The following is a 19,287-nucleotide window of genomic DNA, read 5'->3' as shown; positions in this document are numbered from 1 at the left end:
GCAAACTAACCAGCCTTCAGGATATTGTTGACCACAACACCATCTAACCCTGCCACGGCAACCTTTGCAAGACATGTCATCGACACGTATGCTACCATCACGTGAGAACACCACCCACCACGTGCACGGCAGATGCTCATGTGACTCAGCCAATGTTGTCTGCCTCATGCATTGCAGGCAAGGCTGCTCCAAGGCCTGGTATATCGATGAGGCGCTACAAGAATAGATGAATGGACATTGTACAACAGTTGCCAAACCAGAATGTTCCCTCCCAATTGGGGAACACTTCAGCAGTCAAAAACATTCATCCTCCAATCTTCAGATAAGCGTCTTCAAAGTTGGCCTTCAAGATACGCAACACAGAATCATTGAGCAGAAGCTGATAGCCAAGTTCCGTACGCATGAAGATAGCCTCAAGGATGATCTTGGGTTCATGCCGTGCTACGTGTGACCCTACCACACTGTTCTGTATCTGTAAAATCTTCCTCACTGTCCTGTTTTGACACCATCACCTTGATAATTCGTTATGATCTCTCCATCCTAATTAGTTTGTACCGTTTTGGATTACTTGTTACTTTGGTTAAACCCTAGGCATCCAACTGTTATAACTATCATGTTATTTCCAGCTGCCTGGTCTGTTTCCAGCAGTACCTTATTTATAACCTTTTGTAATTATTTCTCTACCCCAATTAACTGGATTATAGGTCAGCTGTTGACACTTTACTAACACTGATACTTTTGATCTCCTACAGAGACTTGTTATTCAGCCTGTCAACACTCCACTCACACCATTTGTATGATCTTTTGATCTCTCTGCTTATAAATTCAGTGCAGTGTGCTTCTCTTCACTCTACCTAATAAAGGAGCAGTGCTTTGAAAGCTTGTGATTTCAAATAAACCTGTTAGACCATAACCTGGTATTGTGTGACTTCTGACCTTGTCCATAGAAAACAGAGATTAGTGAAGGAAGGGTGTTTTCTGAGTGAAGATCTGTGACCAGTGGTGTTCTGCATGGATCAGTGCTGGGACTCTTGTTGCTTGCAAAATGTATAAACACTTTGGAGGAGAATGCAAATGGTCTGATTAGGGAGCTTGCAGACACCTCAAAGATTACAACAAGATAGGGATAGGCTGGAGACTTGAGTAAGAAAATAGCAGATAGAATTTAACCTGAACAAATGTGAGATGATGCATTTTGGAAGGTCTAATGCAGGAGGGAATTATACAGTGAATGGCAGAACCCTTTGAAGCATTAACATACAGAGGAATTCTGGTGAACAGTTCCCTGAAAATGGCAACATGAGTGAATAAGGTGGACAAGAAGGCATACTAGCCTTCCTCAGTTGGTCCACTGAATATAAAAATTGGAAGTCATGTTGCTGCTGTATAGAACTTTAGTTCAGCTATATTTATAATATACTGTACAGTTCTGGTTGCCACAGTACCCACTGCAGGCTTTGGAGAGAGTACAAAAGTGGTTTACCAAGATGTGGCCTGGTTTGGAGGGTATTGGCTGTGAGAGATTGGGCAAACTCGATTTGTTTTCATTTGAACATCAAATGCTGGGGGCTACCTCATAGAAGTTTACGAAATTCTGAGAGACATGGATAAAATGGAGAGTTGGTGTCTTTTTCCCAGAGTAGAAATGTAGATTACTAGGGAGATATGTGTTTAAGTTAAAAGGACAGGAAAGTTAAAGGAGATGCAAGAGGCAATTGTTTTTACACAGAGATTGCTAAGTGCTTTAAAGTCTGGTTGAAGATTTGTAGCTCGGGTGTCCGTTGTTGTGGTTCTGTTCGCCGAGCTGGAAGTTTTTGCTGCAAACGTTTCGTTCCCTGGCTAGGGAACATCATCAGTGCTATTGGAGCCTCCTGTGAAGCGCTGCTTTGATGTTTCTTCCGGTATTTATAGTGGTTTGTTCTTGCCGCTTCCGGGTGTCAGTTTCAGCTGTAGTAGTTTGTATGTGGGGTCCAGGTCGTTGTGTCTGTTGATGGATGTTCTTGCCGCTTCCGTGTGTCAGTTTCAGCTGTAGTGGTTTGTATATGGGGTCCAGGTCCATGTGTCTGTTAATGGAGTTTGTGGATGAATGCCATGCCTCTAGGAATTCCCTGGCTGTTCTCTGTCTGGCTTGTCCTATGATGGTAGTGTTTTCCCAGTCAAATTCATGTTCTTGGTTGTCTGAGTGTATGGCTACTAGGGATAGCTGGTTGTGTCATTTTGTGGCTAGCTGATGTTCATGGATGCGGATTGTTAGCTGTCTTCCTGTTTGTCCGATATAGTGTTTTGTGCAGTCCTTGCATGGTATTTTGTAAACTACGTTAGTTTGGCTCGTGCTGGCTATTGGGTCCTTTGTTCTAGTGAGTTGTTGTCTGAGTGTGGAAGTTGGCTTGTGTGCTGTTATGAGTCCTAAGGGTCGCAGTAGTCTGGCTGTCAGTTCTGAGACGCTCCTGACGTATGGTAGTGTGGCTAGTCCTTTTGGTTGTGGCATGTCCTCGTTCTGTGGTCTATCTCTTAGGCATCTGGTGATAAAGTTGCGTGGGTATCCGTTTTTGGCGAATACCTTGTATAGGTGTTCCTCTTCCTCTTTTCGCAGTTCTGGTGTACTGCAGTGTGTTGTGGCTCTTTTGAATAGTGTCCTGATGCAGCTTCGTTTGTGTGTGTTGGGGTGGTTACTTTCATAGTTTAGGACTTGGTCCGTGTGTGTTGGTTTCCTGTGTACCCTTGTGGTGAATTCTCCGTTGGGTGTTCTCTCTACTAACATGTCTAGGAATGGGAGTTGGCTATCCTTTTCCTCTTCTCTCGTGAATTGTATTCCTGTGAGTGTGGCATTGATGATTCGGTGTGTTTTTTCTATTTCTGTGTTTTTGATGATTACAAAGGTGTCATCGACGTATCTGATCCAGAGTTTGGGTTGGATTTGTGGTAGGGCTGTATGTTCTAACCTTTGCATAACTGCCTCTGCTATGAGTCCCGAGATTGGTGATCCCATGGGTGTTCCGTTGATTTGTTCGTATATCTGATTGTTGAATGTAAAGTGTGTGGTGAGGCACAGGTCCAGTAGTTTAAGTATGCCGTCCACTACAGCTGAAACTGACACACGGAAGCGGCAAGAACATCCATCAACAGACACATCGACCTGGACCCCACATACAAACTACTACAGCTGAAACTGACACCCGGAAGCGGCAAGAACAAACCACTATAAATACCGGAAGAAACATCAAAGCAGCGCTTCACAGGAGGCTCCAATAGCACTGATGATGTTCCCTAGTCAGGGAATGAAACGTTTGCAGCAAAAACTTCCAGCTCGGCGAACAGAACCATAACATTGCTAAGTGCCTTGAATGCATTGCCAGAGGGGGTGGTTGAGTCAGATACAGTAGTAATGTTTAGGAAGCATCTTGACAGCTACATGAATTTGGCAGGGAATAGATGGATACAGACCGTGAAGAGGCAAAAGGCTTTTAGGTTAGAAAGGTATCATGTGTCATTGCTGGTGGGACTGTTCCCGTGCTATGCTGTTACATAAATGCATTTTAAATATAGCGCCATTTGAGGGAATCCCAATACTCAGAGGTCCTGACCATGATAGTGTTTCTACATCTGGCAAGAGAACAGTTAGGGCAAGTGGAATTGACAATGAATTTGGTTTTGGAGAATAGGGTGAGAAGTTTCACTTGGCACCATGAAGAGAAGCCCTCCATGGAACTCATCAAAATTCACTTTCCACCAATTTCTCGGTAAACTTCAGACCGGTGACCCCCGAATAAAAATATGCCAGGCATTTATCCTAATTCTCTGTTGAGAGATTTGACAGAAATATTCTCTCACCCTGCAATCACTGTCTACTTCAAGCAAGCCTTCTAAGCTGACTGTCTGTAAATCTTTTCATTATTTTAAACATTTACAATCATATTTTCTCTAAGCTTGTGTTTCGTCAAACATGTTTCAGCTCGAATACCACCCTACCATTCTTTGGAATGTTGTATACGGTGCCCTGATTGTGTACACTCAGCACATGGTGCCTCCTAATAGCATTATACAGATAGAAAATGATCCCTTATCTATCTCCCTCAGGTCGAATGTACCTCTTTGCTGATAGATTTTCTTGCTATAACCTCTGACACTATTACCTCTATCCATTTCAAATCGAACTGGACTGCAACTGATTCCCTTGTTATTTAAAAGCTAGAAATATACCATTATTTAGTCTGAATTTTGTCTAATAAAATAATCTTAATTCTTAAATCATATTGGATATCTCACAAAATGCTTATAGAGAATGATGTTCCCTGCTTGGAATGCTGAATTAACTGTAATGTCTTTGCAAACTTCAATAATGTACTTACAAACAACACAGGATACAAATACATAATATAATAAGAATTTTGCTGAGCCTTTGTGATATTATTTTTCACTAGTACGAAAGCATTTTTTTGGAAAAAAGTTCAACCATTGCCAGTAATGTTTTGCAGTTGCTTACTTTATGGATGTGTTTAGAATATCTTGCTTTTGCTTCAGTCATTGACACGCGCACCCTATATTTTGAGGGTGCAGAGCTTTGTTTATTTACTCTCCCTCATTTTTTGCAGATCCCGTGCTTGTGCAGTGGTGCTCCATGTCTGGTGTGCTCATGTTGTCCAACTGGGAGAACTTCCATAGTAACACGATTGGTGTACACAACTATTTTATTGATTGGTACAACTGTTGCTGGTATTATGCTTATACCTGGAGTAGAAGATCAGCTGAGGAAGGTATGATACAAGATTAAGCTTTAATAATGAATTAAATGTCTGAGTTGGTTTGGTATGGAGGAAAATCTTCCTGTTTTAGTGTTTAATGGAGCACAAATTTTGAGAAAATGCAGATTGTTCACATGGGTCAAATTCTGTGCTCAAACTGGGAGCAGTACATACAGAGAGCCGACAGGTGCACAGAGCTTGATTTTGATCAATTCTTGTTAATCTACTTCCAATCAGTGCTGTTCCCTACTCAAAGTACAACAGCATGAAATCAGCTCACTGTAATAATGTTTTTGGATGTTATGCAGTTTGCAATGTTCCTCCTCAAGACAAAATTACCAAAAAATAAACAATTGTTCAACAATTTTCCCAAAAAAATGTAACAGATTGCTTTAGGTGATATCACACAAATGATGATAAGAGTACACATCGTCATTGGTGTATAGCATCCACGTATATACAATATACAGCTCGAAAGAGGTAGGATACCAAGTTGGTTCCATTATGTACATGCAATTAGTGTAATACTGTATTACTTTGTTTTGTACATTCTGCCAAGACAATATTTTATGCCCATGTGCAGTCAGAAAAAAATGTTTTCTATCAACTTAGGTATTTACTGGAGCTCGCGATTAAAGTTGTAGAAGCATGAAAATTGTGAATCTTCAGCTATTTGTGTTAATTGTAATTGATAATTTCACCTACCAGTGAAATTAGTTTTATCCACCTCCCAATGAACAACTAGAGAACAGTAATATTAAAGGGTAATCATCTCTGCTCTCTTGAAGAATTCCATCAGTTGTGTTCAGAAATCCATCTCATCAAATGTACAGTTCTTTTTGTGACTAGCAGAGTAACAATATAAAGCAATTTCTGGGCACCATTGTCACCTTGGAGTCTAGGTTTTGGGGCTCCTTTTCCAGAAACCTGAACACACGTTTGGGTCTGTCATCTCAATGCTGTACTCTGGGTGTGCATCACCATTGGAAAGCTTTTGGTGAGATATTAACCACATCCTGCTCCCTGCAACCCCACACAATCTGCTCGGCTTCAAAAGGGAAAGTTGCTGTTTGACAGATATCTCAAATTGTTTGAGGAATTGGCTATTTAGTGGGCCATGTAAAACACCACAATGCTTTGTACTGGATAAAACTTACACAAAGGAATGTTCATCAAATTCAAGGCTTGGGTGATCCATAGTAAAGATCAAAAATAATGAAATGGCAATTCTGAAGGGTACATACTCATAAGGAATGGAGAAGTACTGAGAATGTTCATTGGGAATATTATTATTTCAAATATGAATATGATTCCTAAATATAAACTCTCAAATTTGTTGATTAAAAAAGGAGGTAACAATAACTATAATTAGAGAAGGTGATTCAGAACCTGAATAATGAGTTGGATAGATGGGTCTGAAAATTCACAGAATGTCTAACATACTTACAGAATCGTAGAATCGTATGGCATAGAAGGAAACTGATTGGCCCATTTTTCCTGTACCATTCCTATATGCCTCTTCTTTAACCATAATCTGTGAGTCCAACAGGAGTTGAGTAAAACATTAATACGTCAGTAAGCTTAATCACAGCTTTCCCTTCCAATTATGACAGAAACTTGTCAGGGCTGGAGCCGTTGTGCAGAAGATGATGTGGTTTGAGGCTGTCATAAATACTTGCAGTGGCAAAAGGTGCTTCCAAAAGAAGTCAGTGGGCCGAGGCCAAGAGTTCCCACTTTGAGAGCAGTCAATCACTCAGGGTGCAAATCATGTTCAAAACTGCCCTTTACAAAGCCTTTTACTTAAGTTTCTGCTTAATTACATTTATATATCACAGAATATAGCATCATCCATAAACCAGTGAGATCAGTGTGTTCCAGAATGGGAGCCCCAAAACGTAGACTCCAAGGAGACAGTGTTTTAGATTGTAATCTGAAAAGAAAAATATTGCATTTAAAAATATTTGACATATTGAAGAGCAGTGACCTGTTGCAGTTTTATTAAGACAGCTGAAATGATTACATCACAACATACAAGCTTTATTCAGTTAGCCTTGTCTAATATCTGATTTTAACTAGTTGAAAATGATTGTTAACCAATATTCAGAAACAGTTACACAATAGTTAGTTTGTTGAGTCAATTTAAAGAAAATTAAAAGCTGTTGCCTACAGGTGCTCTTGCCACTTAATACAAAAGATTAATTTGAAGAGAATTGATTGGAGGGGGTAGTTTGTTTACTGAGAAGGTGTCAGGGAAATGGTGCACTTTGTGAGTATTTGGAGGGTGAGTAGTACTGTTATTCAAGATTAGCTACATTTCAATTTATCTAATGTTTCATTGGTGACATTATCCAGGTAAGTCAGAACCCTCTGAAGTGACTGTCAAAGTTGAAGACATGTTTTGGAGGTTTCTAAACACTGGGCAATTTGTTTTTTTTGCAAATGATATTTCTTGTTAAATAGCAATTCTCAAAAACTATGTTTCAGATTCCAGGGTTCTGCGAGACTGGGTACAATGCACAGTCGTCTGAGGTTAACCCTGCGATCTGCAGAGTCTTAGTGGGTTACAAGTCTGTGTACCGTGTCTGTTTTGGCATGACCACTTTCTTTCTGCTGTTAGCTTTGCTTATGATCAATGTGAGAAATAGCAAGGATCCCAGGGCTCTAGTACACAACGGGTAAGTCATTTTGCAAATCGTTTCTGAAAGAGATTCTGCTCCAGAAACAAGTTTATAATCTTTGTAATGGTTTCATAAAGAATACTGTTACTTCTAAGGAGCAAACATACAAAATCATGCTCTTGACAGAAACCCTTGCCTGCTTGTAGCAGATACTTCAACTTGCAATCCTTGTGAGGAGATCAAGGAAGACAAGACTTTCTTGCAGGAGGGGGATTTAGTAAAAAAAATCTGTATTGCATTTTATTAAAGCTAACTTCCTTCAAGATGGTATATTGGATATCAGATTTTAATGAATTTTAAAGTATAGTTTTATTATTTAATAGTAGTTATTCATCATTTATTCTTATGTATAAAAAGAACATTTACTATTAAAAGTAGATTAATGTTATCCAAATTTAAAATATGCACAGTGAAATAACACAATAATTTAGTTGACTTTTTTAGAATTAAATGAAACTATGAAACTTAGTTAATATTATTCAAGAATACACAGGATTGGATGCGGTGGATCCTGTACAGAAATGTAAGACTTACAGTGTCATTAACATTCTCTTTTCAAAGCTTCTGGTTATTCAAGTTTGGAGCACTTGTAGCAATAATGGTTGGTGCATTTTATATTCCCGAGGGACATTTCAGCCGAGGTAAGTGGCAATTCGACAGGGTTGTCCACATTGATTGGATTTGAATGGACTGCTAAATGTCTTTACATTGTGTATTTGAAACTCAAACATTTAAGGCTCCCATTTAAACACTGGGCAATTTGTTTTTTTTGCAAATGATATTTCTTGTTAAATAGCAATTCTCAAAAACTATGTTTCAGATTCCAGGGTTCTGCGAGACTGGGTACAATGCACAGTCGTCTGAGGTTAACCCTGCGATCTGCAGAGTCTTAGTGGGTTACAAGTCTGTGTACCGTGTCTGTTTTGGCATGACCACTTTCTTTCTGCTGTTAGCTTTGCTTATGATCAATGTGAGAAATAGGGAGGAAATGATATTATGTACTAAGAATTGTCTATAGGAATATTATAATTCAATAAGTAACCTTAGGGATTGCACTGTCATAAAATGGTTATGGGTTGTGAACAATATAATAATGGAAAACTTGACACTTTACATCATGTCGTGATTTTAGTTTAAATTTTTAATATTTTGGACTTAACATTTCTCATTTTAGTTACTTCCATGTGGTAGATTTTTTATTTCAGAAAGTTAGTTGGTGGATGATAGGACTGGAATCAATCTTCACATTTATAAGTCCATATTTACAGATAAATTAATTAAAGCATGCACTTCCTTACCGAAACACTCTTAGTTTTACAGAAGAATATATTTCTTAGTGTATTGTTCTATGGTGAGATATGCATGTTGTTTGTTCCCCCATTCCTAATTACCCTCAAGAAAGTGGTAGCAATCCACCTTCTTCAATTTGCTGTAGTACATGAGAGGGTGTGGTGTAGGTACACCCATAGTGCTCTTTAGTGAAGACCTTCCAGGATTTTGATCCAGAAATAGTGAAGGATTGGCAATGGAGTTCCAAACTGCGTTGGTGTCTCGCTTTGTGTGGAACTTGTTAGTGGTGCCATCTGCTGTGAATGGTGCTATTGAAGGATTCTTGCCACTGTCCATCACTAGTGAAAAGAATGAATGTTAATGTTGATAGATGGCACACTGATCCAGCTTTGTCCTGAATGGCATGGAACTTCATTATTGTTGTTGGAACCACACTGATTTATACAAATGTATTCTATTGACTTCTGTCTGGTGGATGGTGGACAGTGTTGGAAAATCAGATATGAGTTATGCATGTCAGAACTCCCAGTCACTGATCTGCTCTTGTAGTCACAGAATTTAAATGGTTGACCTTGATGGGTTTGTATTCAACGGTGACCACTCCCAAGCTGTGAGATTCAGCAATGGTAATGCCATTGAATGTCAAGCGGAGATGGTTAGGTTCACTTCTGATTGGTATGGCCAAAGCCTGTCACTTGGGTGGCACCAATGTTATTTAGTCTGACCACTTAGGTGTGAATTTTGTCCACTTCTTACTACACATGGACATGGACAGTTTCAGTACCTGAGGAGTCATGAATAATGCTGAACATTATGCAGTCATTGGTGAACAACTCCCCTTCTGACCTTATGATAGATGGAAGGTCATTGATGAAGCAACTGAGGAAGGATGGGCAATAGAGATCCTGCAGAATAGCTTAGGACTGTGATCCACATTCAGCAATCTCAAACGTCTTCTTTTGTGTTAGGTATGTGTCCAACAACTTTTTTCTTGATTTCTATTGACTTCAGCTTTGCTGGGGCATTTTGATGCTACACTCAATCAAATGCTGAGTTGATGTCAAGAATGGTCACTCTGATCTCCCCCTTGGGTTCAGCTTTTTTGTACATATTTGGATCAAGGCCAGACAGAACCTGAACTGAGCGTCAGCCAGCACATTATTGTAAATAAATGCTGCTTGATAGTACTATTGATGACACTTTCCATCACTTTACTGATGATTAAGATAAACTGAGGCAGTAATTGACTGGGAGAAAGTGAGGACGGCAGATCTGGCGATCAGAGTCAGAAAGTGTGATGCTGGGAAAGCACAGCCAGTCAGGCAGCATTCGAGGGGCAGGAGAGTCGACATTTCTAGCATAAGCTCTTCATCAGGAATTTTCCAGTAATACTGCCTGACCAGTTGTGCTTTTCCAGCACCACACTTTTTGACAATAATTGACTGGACCGATTCTATTTTTTTTGTGTGGATATTACGTATCAGGTGTTTTTTCACATTGTCAGTACAATTATGTAGCTGGACTGTATCAGCTGAAGACTGGTATCTTCAATGCTGAGGACATCAGGATAACGCCGAGGTTGGATCTTCCATTCAGCACTTCAGGCTGAGGGTGAATGCAAATGTTTGCTGTTTTCATTGAAGTGCCGTGCTCCCCCATTGAGGATGGAGATATTAGTGGAGCCTCCCTCCTCTCGCTGTTTAATGATTCACCAACATTCATGGCTGGAGGTAGCAGCACTAAAGAGCTTAGATCTGATCCATTGGTTGCAGGATTGTTTAATTTGGTTAATTGTGTGCTACTTCTGCTCTCAGTTATAAAAGTATACGCTGTGTTATAACTTTGCCAGGTTCTCACCTCAGTTTTAGGTATGCCTGCTACCGGTCCTGATAGACTCTCTTATACCATTCATTGAATTCCCTTGTTTGAGGTCATGCTGGTGTGGGGAATGTACTGACCTTGAAATTATATACTGTAGTTGAACACATTTCTGTTGCTGTCTATGGTCCACAGCACCTTATCGCAATTAATGAGGAGGGTGTCCGCAATGTGAGGGTGAGACTTCATCTCCATAATGGCTGTGCTGCGATCATTCCTATTGATACTAGAATCATAGAATCCTGAGAATGCAGGAAGAGGTCATTTGGCCCACTGGGTTTACATCGACCCTGCAAAGAGCGTCCCACCCGGACCCAAGTCCCTACCTGTCCTTACAACGCCACATTTACCATGGCCAATGCACCTAACCTGCATATCTTTGGATTATGGGAGAAAACTGGAGGTCCTGTAGGAAATCCACACAGCCACAGGGAGATCTGTGTAAATTCCACACAGACAGTCACCCAAGACTGGAATCGAGCCCAGGTCCCTGGCGCTGTGTGAGGCAGCAATGCTATCCAGTGTGTCACTGTGGTGCCCATTAGTGTCATGGACAGATAGACAAGTTGGTGAGGCCAAGATATAGTATGTTTCTCCTTATTGTTCATTCCTTTACCATCTGCTGCAGACCCAATCTAGTAGCTATGCCCTTTAGGATCTAACCAGCTCAGTCCACAGTAGAGCTATCGAGCCACTCTTGGTGATGAGTGTTTGGGTTCACCACAAACAATATATTCTTTCTTCCCCAGGAGCATTGGATGAAGGCATTAGATTACAATCAGCAGGAGATTTCTAGTCCATGTCTGGCTGGTGCCTTGAGACTTCACAGGCTCCAGAGTCAACGTTGAGGTTTTTTTGAGGCAACTTCATCCCAATACGACTCTACCACCACCTCTGCTCAGTCTGTTTCTTGTTAAAAGTCAACTGTTAATCAGATGAACCAAAGGGGTGAGAAGTGACAGATAGAGTTCAATTTAAATAATTGTGAGGTGCTTCATTATGGAAAGGCACATCAGGACAGGACTTATGCAGGGTCCTGGGGAGTGTTGTTGAACAATGCGATGTTGAGGTGCACATGCAGAGTTCCATGAAACTGGAGCCATAGGTAGCCAGACTGTAAAGGTGTTTGGTATGTTTGCCTTCATTGGTCATGACATTGAGCATAGGAGTTGGGAAGTCATGTTACAGTTGCACAGGACATTGGGAGGTAATTTTTTGAGAACTGCATACAATTCTGGTTGCCCTTCTATAGGAAGGATGTTGTTAAACATAAAAGGGTGCAGAAAAGATTTACAAGGATATTGGCAGGACTGGAGGGTTTGAGTTACAGGGAGAAGTTAAATAGCTGGGGCTATTTTCCCTGGAACGTCAGAGGCTGAAGGGTGACCTTATAGAGGTTTATAAAATCATAAAGGGCATAGACAGGGTGAATAGCTAACGTCCTCTTCCAAGGGTGGGGGAGTCCATAACTAGATGGAATAATCTTAAGGTGAGAGGGGAAAGATTTAAAAAGGACTTGAGGGGTAACGCTTTTATGCAGAGGGTGGTGTATGTATGGAATGAGCTGCCAGAGGAAGTGGTGGAGGCTGGGACAGTTACAACATTTAAAAGGCATCTGGATGGGTATGTGAGTAGGAAGGGTTCAGAGGGATAGGGGCCAAATGCTGGCTAATGGGACTAGATAGGTTAGGATACCTGGTCGGCATACGAGTTGGACCAAGGTGTCTGTTTCATGCTGTATGAGTCTCTGACTCTATGCTTGCTGGTCATCTTGAGTCTCATGGAGCCATGCCCAGCCCAGACCCCACAGCCCCAGATGAGGCCAGAGCTGCCAGGCTACCTGCTTGATGTGGAACTTCTCCAACCTTGGGACCAATAATGGTGGTGAGCTGACCACTTAAAGGCTTCTGCCAGTATCATACAGTTTGTGAACAGGTGTGTGATGGTGGGAAGGTCACATACCGGATTTTACAAGCCCCACACCTTCAAATCTGCTTTCAAGAAATGTGTAATCCATTGGATTTCTTCCCATTAAAATGCTCTTCAAAGGTTGAGTCATTGAGTGTACTGAATAACACTGCAGATGTTAAATTGATTTGAAAAGAAATGTATCCTGTTCTCCTCACATTACCAGAAGCATTTCAGGATAAAATGTTCAATTAAGTACCTTAATGCTAACAGCAGGAGATGAAAATTCGATTAGTGGTTTATGGTATCTACATTTTAACATTAGCAACAGGAAATGGACATGCCTGTGAGGGTGAAAGAGTCTCTTTGTAATGAATGGATTGTATTTCAATTTTTCTGAAAAAACAAAGTTTTAATTCTTATTTGGGTATGAGTGATGTGAGCCAGGCAAGTTGAAGAATTATGCAAAGAGTTCTGTGTGCCCTACTTAGATGTCACAAACAGTTAGCTCCATCTTTTAGGCTCGTACATAGCGACGAGGCAAGATTAATGTTCGGTCATTAATCCCAGCCTATTCAGCCTCTCCTTTTAACCCAAACTCTCCACTTCTGGCAACATTCTAGAACTCTGGGGGAAGTTAGGGAAGTGATTACTGGGCCCCTTGTTGAGATATTTGTACCATCGATAGTCACAGGTGAGGTGCCAGAAGACTGGAGGTTGGCTAATGTGGTGCCACTATTTAAGAAAGGAGGTAAGGACAAACCAGGGAACTATAGACGGTGATCCTGACATCGGGTGGTGGACAAGTTGTTGGAGGGAATCCTGAGGGCCAGTATGTACATGTATTTGGAAAGCAAGGACTGATTAGGGATAGTCAACATGACTTTGTGCATGGGAAATCATGTCTCACAAACTTGACTGAGTTTTGTTAAGAAGTAGCAAACAGGATTGATGAGGGCAGAGTAGTGGATGTGATCTCTATGGACTTCAGTAAAGCATTTGACAAAGTTAGCAAGGTTAGATCTCACAGAATACATGGGCAACTAGCCATTTGGATACAGAACTGGCTCAAAAGTAGAAGACAGCGCGCGGTGGTAGAGGGTTGTTTTTCAGACTGGAGGCCTGTGATCAGTGGAGTGCCACAAGGATTGGTGCTGAGTCCACTACTTTTCATCATTTATGTAAATGATTTGAATTGAGTATAAAAGGTACAGTTAGTAAGTTTGCAGATGACATCAAAATTGGAGGTGCAGTGGACAGCGAAGAAGGTTACCTCAGTTACAATGAGATCTTGATCAGATGGGCCAATGGGCTGAGGAGTGGCAGATGGAGTTTAATTTACATAAATGCAAGGTGCTGCATTTTGGGAAAGTAAATCTTAGCAGGACTTACACTTAATGGTAAGGTCCTAGGAAGGGTTGTTGAACAAAGAGATCATAGGTGCAGGTTCATAGCTCCTTGAAAGTGGAGTCTCAGGTAGGTAGGTTAGTGAAGAAGGTGTTTGGTATGCTTTCCTTTATTGGTCAGAGTATTGAGTACATGAGTTGGGAGGTCATGCTGCGGCTGTACAGGACATTGGTTAGGCCACTACAAATCTGGTCTCCTTCCTATTGGAAGGATGTTGTGAAACGTGAAAGGGTTCAGAAAAGATTTACAAGGATGTTGCCAGGGTTGGAGGATTTGAGCTATAGAGAGAGGTTGAACAGGCTGGGGCTGTTTTCCCTGGAGCGTCAGAAGCTGAGGGATGACCTTAAAGAGGTTTATAAAATCATGAGGGACATTAATAGGATAAATAGACAAAGTTTATTCCTTGGGGTGGGGGAGTCCAGAACTAGAGGGCATAGGTTTCGGGTGAGAAGGGACAACCTTTTCATGCAGAGGGTGGGCAGTATGGAATGAGCTGCCAGAGGAAGTGGTGGAGGCTAGTATAATTACAGCATTTAAAAGGCATCTGGATGGGTATATGAATGGGAAGGGTTTGGAGGGATATGGACCGGGTGCTGGCAAGTGGGACTAGATTGGGTTGGGATGTCTGGTTGGCATAAACGAGTTGTTTCCATGCTGTACATCTCTATGACTCTATGCACTATAAATCCCTCTCCAATTTAGCAATATCCTAACAGGGTGACCAGAACTGTACACAGTACTCCAAAAGTGGCCTCACTAATGTTCTGTTCAACCTCACCATGACATCCCAACTCCTATACTCAAAAATCTGAGCAATGAAAGCAAGCGTGCCAAATGCCTTATTAACCACCCTGTCTACCTGTGATGCAACTTTCAAAGAACCACGCACTTGAACCCCTCAGTCTCTCTGTTCATCAGCATTCCTGTGGGTCCTGTCATTAACTGCATAAGTCCTGCCTTTGGTCGTTTTACCAAAATGCAACACCTTGCATTTATCCAAATTAAACTCCATCTGCCACTCCTCAGCCCATTGGCCTAATTGATCAGAATCCCTGGGTAATCTTCGACAACTTTGTTCACTGTTGACTATACCATCAGTTTTGGTGTAATCCACAAACTTATTAACCATGCCTTCTAATTTCTCATCCAAATCATTTATATAACTGACAAATAACAGCAGACCCTGCACTGATCCCTATGGAACACCGCTGGTCACAGCCCTCCAGTTTGAAAAACAACCCTTCACCACCACCCTCTGTCTCCTACCTTTAAGCTAGTTTTGCATCCAAATAACAAGGTCCATAAGACCATAAGACATAGGAGTGGAAGTAAGGCCATTCGGCCCTGAATCTCCCTGAATCTCATGTGATCTAACGTTACTAATCAGCCTATCATGTGGAATCTTGTCAAAAGCTTGAAATCCATGTAGGCAACGTCTAGTGCTCTTCCCTCATCAATCTGTTTGGTTACGTCTTCAAAAAACTCAGTCAAGTTTGTGAGACATGATTTCTTACACACAAAGCCATGCTGACTGTCCCTAATCAGGTCTTGCTTCTCTGAGTACCAACGGCCTGGGGTATTTCTTCCTCATCCAGCTGCAGAGCTGTCGCAGTGACGTGTTCCCCAGAATGTGGTCCCACATGTTTGAAATGTAACATTCCTACTGAGATGTCAGTATCTGAGCAGGTGTGGGCTGTAGGAAGCAGACTTGCAAATGCTTTCCCTGTGGCCCGAGTACTCTCGTTCTCATAGGCCAAGGAGTTGGCTTGTGCAGGAGCTGGCCATCTCACCTTGGAGGTGGCTGCCATGCTGGGGTGACCTTTAAGATACAAGGAGAAGGTCTCATGGCCAGTGGTTAGACATGTTGAGCAGTGAATAGTCTTACAGCTAATGTGAGAGGTGTATTGTCCTGATGTATGGTAGCTTCTCTGGTGACGGGACATGGCTGTCTTCTCCTGGAATGAGGGAAAATATTGAACTGAGGGAGAAGAAATTCAGTGGCACCTCTTGAAGTGCAGGGGGGTATGCAGAGTGTTAGTGATATGGGTGTTTGAAGAGAGCTGGTAAGAGTGTGTGAAGGGAGATGTTGCAGGTAGAGTGCAAGTGGCAGTGAATGTGCCTTGGTGGGATATGAGTGCGGTAGCAGAGATAGAGGGAGCACGAGGATGCAGAAAGGTGAGTCACTTATACTGACACGGCAGAGCATTGTCTTGCTTATGCTGACCATTCCCCCAGACTGTAGAGACAGCACTGAACTGTTTGGTGGCCTCAGACCAGGTTGTTAATGTCTGGTAGCATAACCTCCTCTGCTGGTCCTCTGGGAAGAGGAATCCTCTCCTTTGCACCATCATCTCATTGAGGATTTTCAGGTCCCTGTCAGAGAATTGTAATACTATTTTACTGTCGTCCAACACTTCTTGCAAATGCTCTTGACCAAACAGGGCTGGTACAGAATGTCAGTGTTCATATGGGGTCCATAGGAGCCTTTTAAAGACTGCACAAGTAAAAGCAAAATTTTTCAGATGCTAAAAATAAAAAAAACACAGAAAAAGCTGGAGAAATTCAACAAGTCTGGTTGAATCTGTGCAAAGAGAGAAATAGAGTTGATGTTTTACATCCAAAATCTTGAACACCAAGTGGAAGGAAGCAGATGCATAAAGCTAAGAGCCTCAGTGACCTTGACACTTATAAATAATGGATTTCTTGCCTTGCCCAGTGCAGTGGCTCCAGCTGTTGGAAGATTTCAGTGACAACAATATTTTAATGAATTCACGTCTATTGGAGGTGCTCACTGCACTTCAGGTTGGAGAATTGCTCTCTTAAAGCCTCATGCAGATAGTCTCCTGCTAAGAACCATTTCCCCTCTCCCAGCACCTTGTCCTTATCACTTCCAAGAGGAAGATTTATTAGACCATGGAAGCAATCTGGTTTGGCAAACAATTTTTATTCAACAGTAATGTACTGTCAGTACCATTAAATTCATGAATTTTGTGCAGCCTTGGGAAAACTCTAAAAACGTGTGCATTTCCAACAGCAGCCAGAAGAAGTAGTTCAGGAATTAACCTACAAATGGTTCATTATCCTTTTAAGTAGTGCTGACTGGGGAATCCTAGATGGTATTCTATTTTGTGTTCAGTAACTTGACGTTGAGGCATTTCAAAATGGGTAGCACTGGCATTAAGTCAGCATTGCATCCATGTTAATGTCATAACCAACCAGCTCTGCATATTGCCAGGAGCCATTTGGATCATTGAAACAAGACAGTGTTCTATTGAAAGCGTGAATGTAAGAATCAAGGACCTGATTTTCAACATTTGGAAAAGCAATTAATGACTACAAAAATGGGTCACCATTGAACACAGTTTACTGCTTGTACTTGTTTGAGAGTATCCTCTCCCTTACCATTTCTTAGGAAAGGAAGATTGTTCCCCTCCATGCATAAAGTTGGCTCTTAAGCGATATTAGATTTCATCCAGTCACCCCCATGGCCATCACAAATAGTGAGACTTTAAACCAAATTAAGGCCAACATTGCACCCAAAGATGGAAGCACTTCAATGCATGCCACCACTCAGGAAGTACCTCTGATGTCCTTTCTGCAAAACTTCACAATGCTTGCTTTTCAGAAGGAGAAGTGGATGTTTTGAGAAGACCAGGGCTAACATCTGCATTCATGATTTCTGACTTCACTGCTTCATGGTTCACAAAACCTGAATCCTCAAGCTCTAACCTGAACAACACGTTTGACATTTCTTTCAACATAGAAAAATAATCACTGTCCAGCTTGGACACATATATCTGTTATCATTGTGGATAAAGCTTCAAACAGCAACTCAACAAAATGGAGTTAAAAGTCACACAACACCAGGTTATAGTCCAACAGGTTTAATTAGAAGCACACTAGCTTTCGGAGCGACGCTCCTTCACCTGATGAAAGCTAGTGTGCTTCCAATTAAACCTGTTGGACTATAACCTGGTGTTGTGTGATTTTTAACTTTGTACACCCCAGTCCAACACCGGCATCTCCAAATCACAACAAAATGAAGTCATTCTCAGTTCAATTCTCAGTTAACAGATTTTGTTGACTGTATTAGCTGTGTCAACAACCTCCTGACATGCATTTTGTACTCTGATTAAAGGGTGATCTGCACTCAGTATAATCACCATTGTTTAGTTTATCTCCTCAAACTTCTCAGTCTTCAAGAGAATGCAACTATCTAATTGCCCACTTTTAAAATTGTATTCATTAAAGAGTTGCTTCATCACTGGATTTTACACAGCTTAGCCAAGTGGGCAACAGACCAAGCTCTCAGGGCAGGTTTTTGCAATTGAACAGGTGCCTTGAACCAATTCAACCTCATACTTGGCGATAACAGTATATTATGCCCCAAAGTTAATGCTTCTGCGGATATTCTTTTCAATATTTTGTACAAAATTGTACAATGAAGTCCAACTTCTGTGCCACCAAGTTAAGTGGAATTTTAGAAGATGTGGAGAGGAACATAAATTGCAAAGTCACAATGACAAATGAAATGAGTAGCAATAAATATTATGAATGGAGTTAAATGCAGAATAGTCTAAAGCCATCCATTTGGACTTAAGGAAGATCAATCAGAGTATTTGTTTTATTACGATTCCTTGCACTGTAAGTGGTGCTGGCCGGTGTAACATTGTGGTTTGAAGGTACACGTTTCACTGAAGTGCAGGGTATTTCTGATGACATCAATCTCATCACCTTCATGAACAGAAAAATACTTTGTTCTATTAATGACCAACAATTTTATGAATATATGCCCAAAATAAGTATTTAGATACCCACTCTCTTTATAGCTTTGATCCATGTCAATGTTGGGATCACTATTTAAAGAGCCAGGAGGACATGCAAGAGGACATTCCTGCTCAGTTCTCATGTTGCTTCCCCTTCATGAAAGTTATCTTTTATGTCCCTCTCCACTATTTTCCTGGCCATTCAGCCAAGTGACAGTCAGAAAAAACTCGAAGAGTAGAATCAAATATTCCAACTTAAGTGCTTAGTTCATTATAAAATTGTTCTGAAATTCAGGGAATAAAAATATTGTTAAAACTTCATTACATGTAAATATTGCTTTTCATCTGTATTTAATTTGTTTCAGAGAAATTATAGTTAAATATAGTTTTCTTTTTTAGTGTCATTTGGAATTGGTTCAGCTGGTGCTTTTTGTTTTATTCTGACTGAATTGGTGCTGCTGGTTGACTTTGGTAATTCCTGGAATGAATCCTGGCTAAAAAAATCAGAAGAAGGTGGATCACGGTGTTGGTACTTTGGTATGTGTCATTATTCATCATTTAATTGCGGTGAATAGGTAAAGTTTAATTAAGACAAATTAACTTATTCTGAATCATAAT

The 19,287-nt window shown here is 41.0% G+C and overlaps 1 protein-coding gene across 1 annotated transcript in view; it reads left to right on the top strand.

Annotated features, from left to right (window-relative positions):
- Positions 1-226: 226 nt before the first annotated feature.
- LOC132815167 (serine incorporator 1-like) overlaps positions 227-19,287 on the top strand; it is a 78,354-nt gene continuing 59,293 nt past the window's right edge. Inside the window, exons 1-6 of the mRNA XM_060823980.1 lie at positions 227-429; positions 989-1,048; positions 4,592-4,754; positions 7,227-7,417; positions 7,982-8,061; positions 19,069-19,206. Of these exons, the coding sequence (XP_060679963.1) occupies positions 227-429; positions 989-1,048; positions 4,592-4,754; positions 7,227-7,417; positions 7,982-8,061; positions 19,069-19,206 (835 nt within the window). The remainder of the gene's footprint in view (positions 430-988; positions 1,049-4,591; positions 4,755-7,226; positions 7,418-7,981; positions 8,062-19,068; positions 19,207-19,287) is intronic.

This window comes from Hemiscyllium ocellatum, chromosome 4 (genome assembly GCF_020745735.1).
Source record: "Hemiscyllium ocellatum isolate sHemOce1 chromosome 4, sHemOce1.pat.X.cur, whole genome shotgun sequence".
In the NCBI taxonomy this organism is placed as follows: Eukaryota; Metazoa; Chordata; class Chondrichthyes; order Orectolobiformes; family Hemiscylliidae; genus Hemiscyllium; species Hemiscyllium ocellatum.
This window is presented reverse-complemented; position numbering and strand designations above follow the sequence as displayed.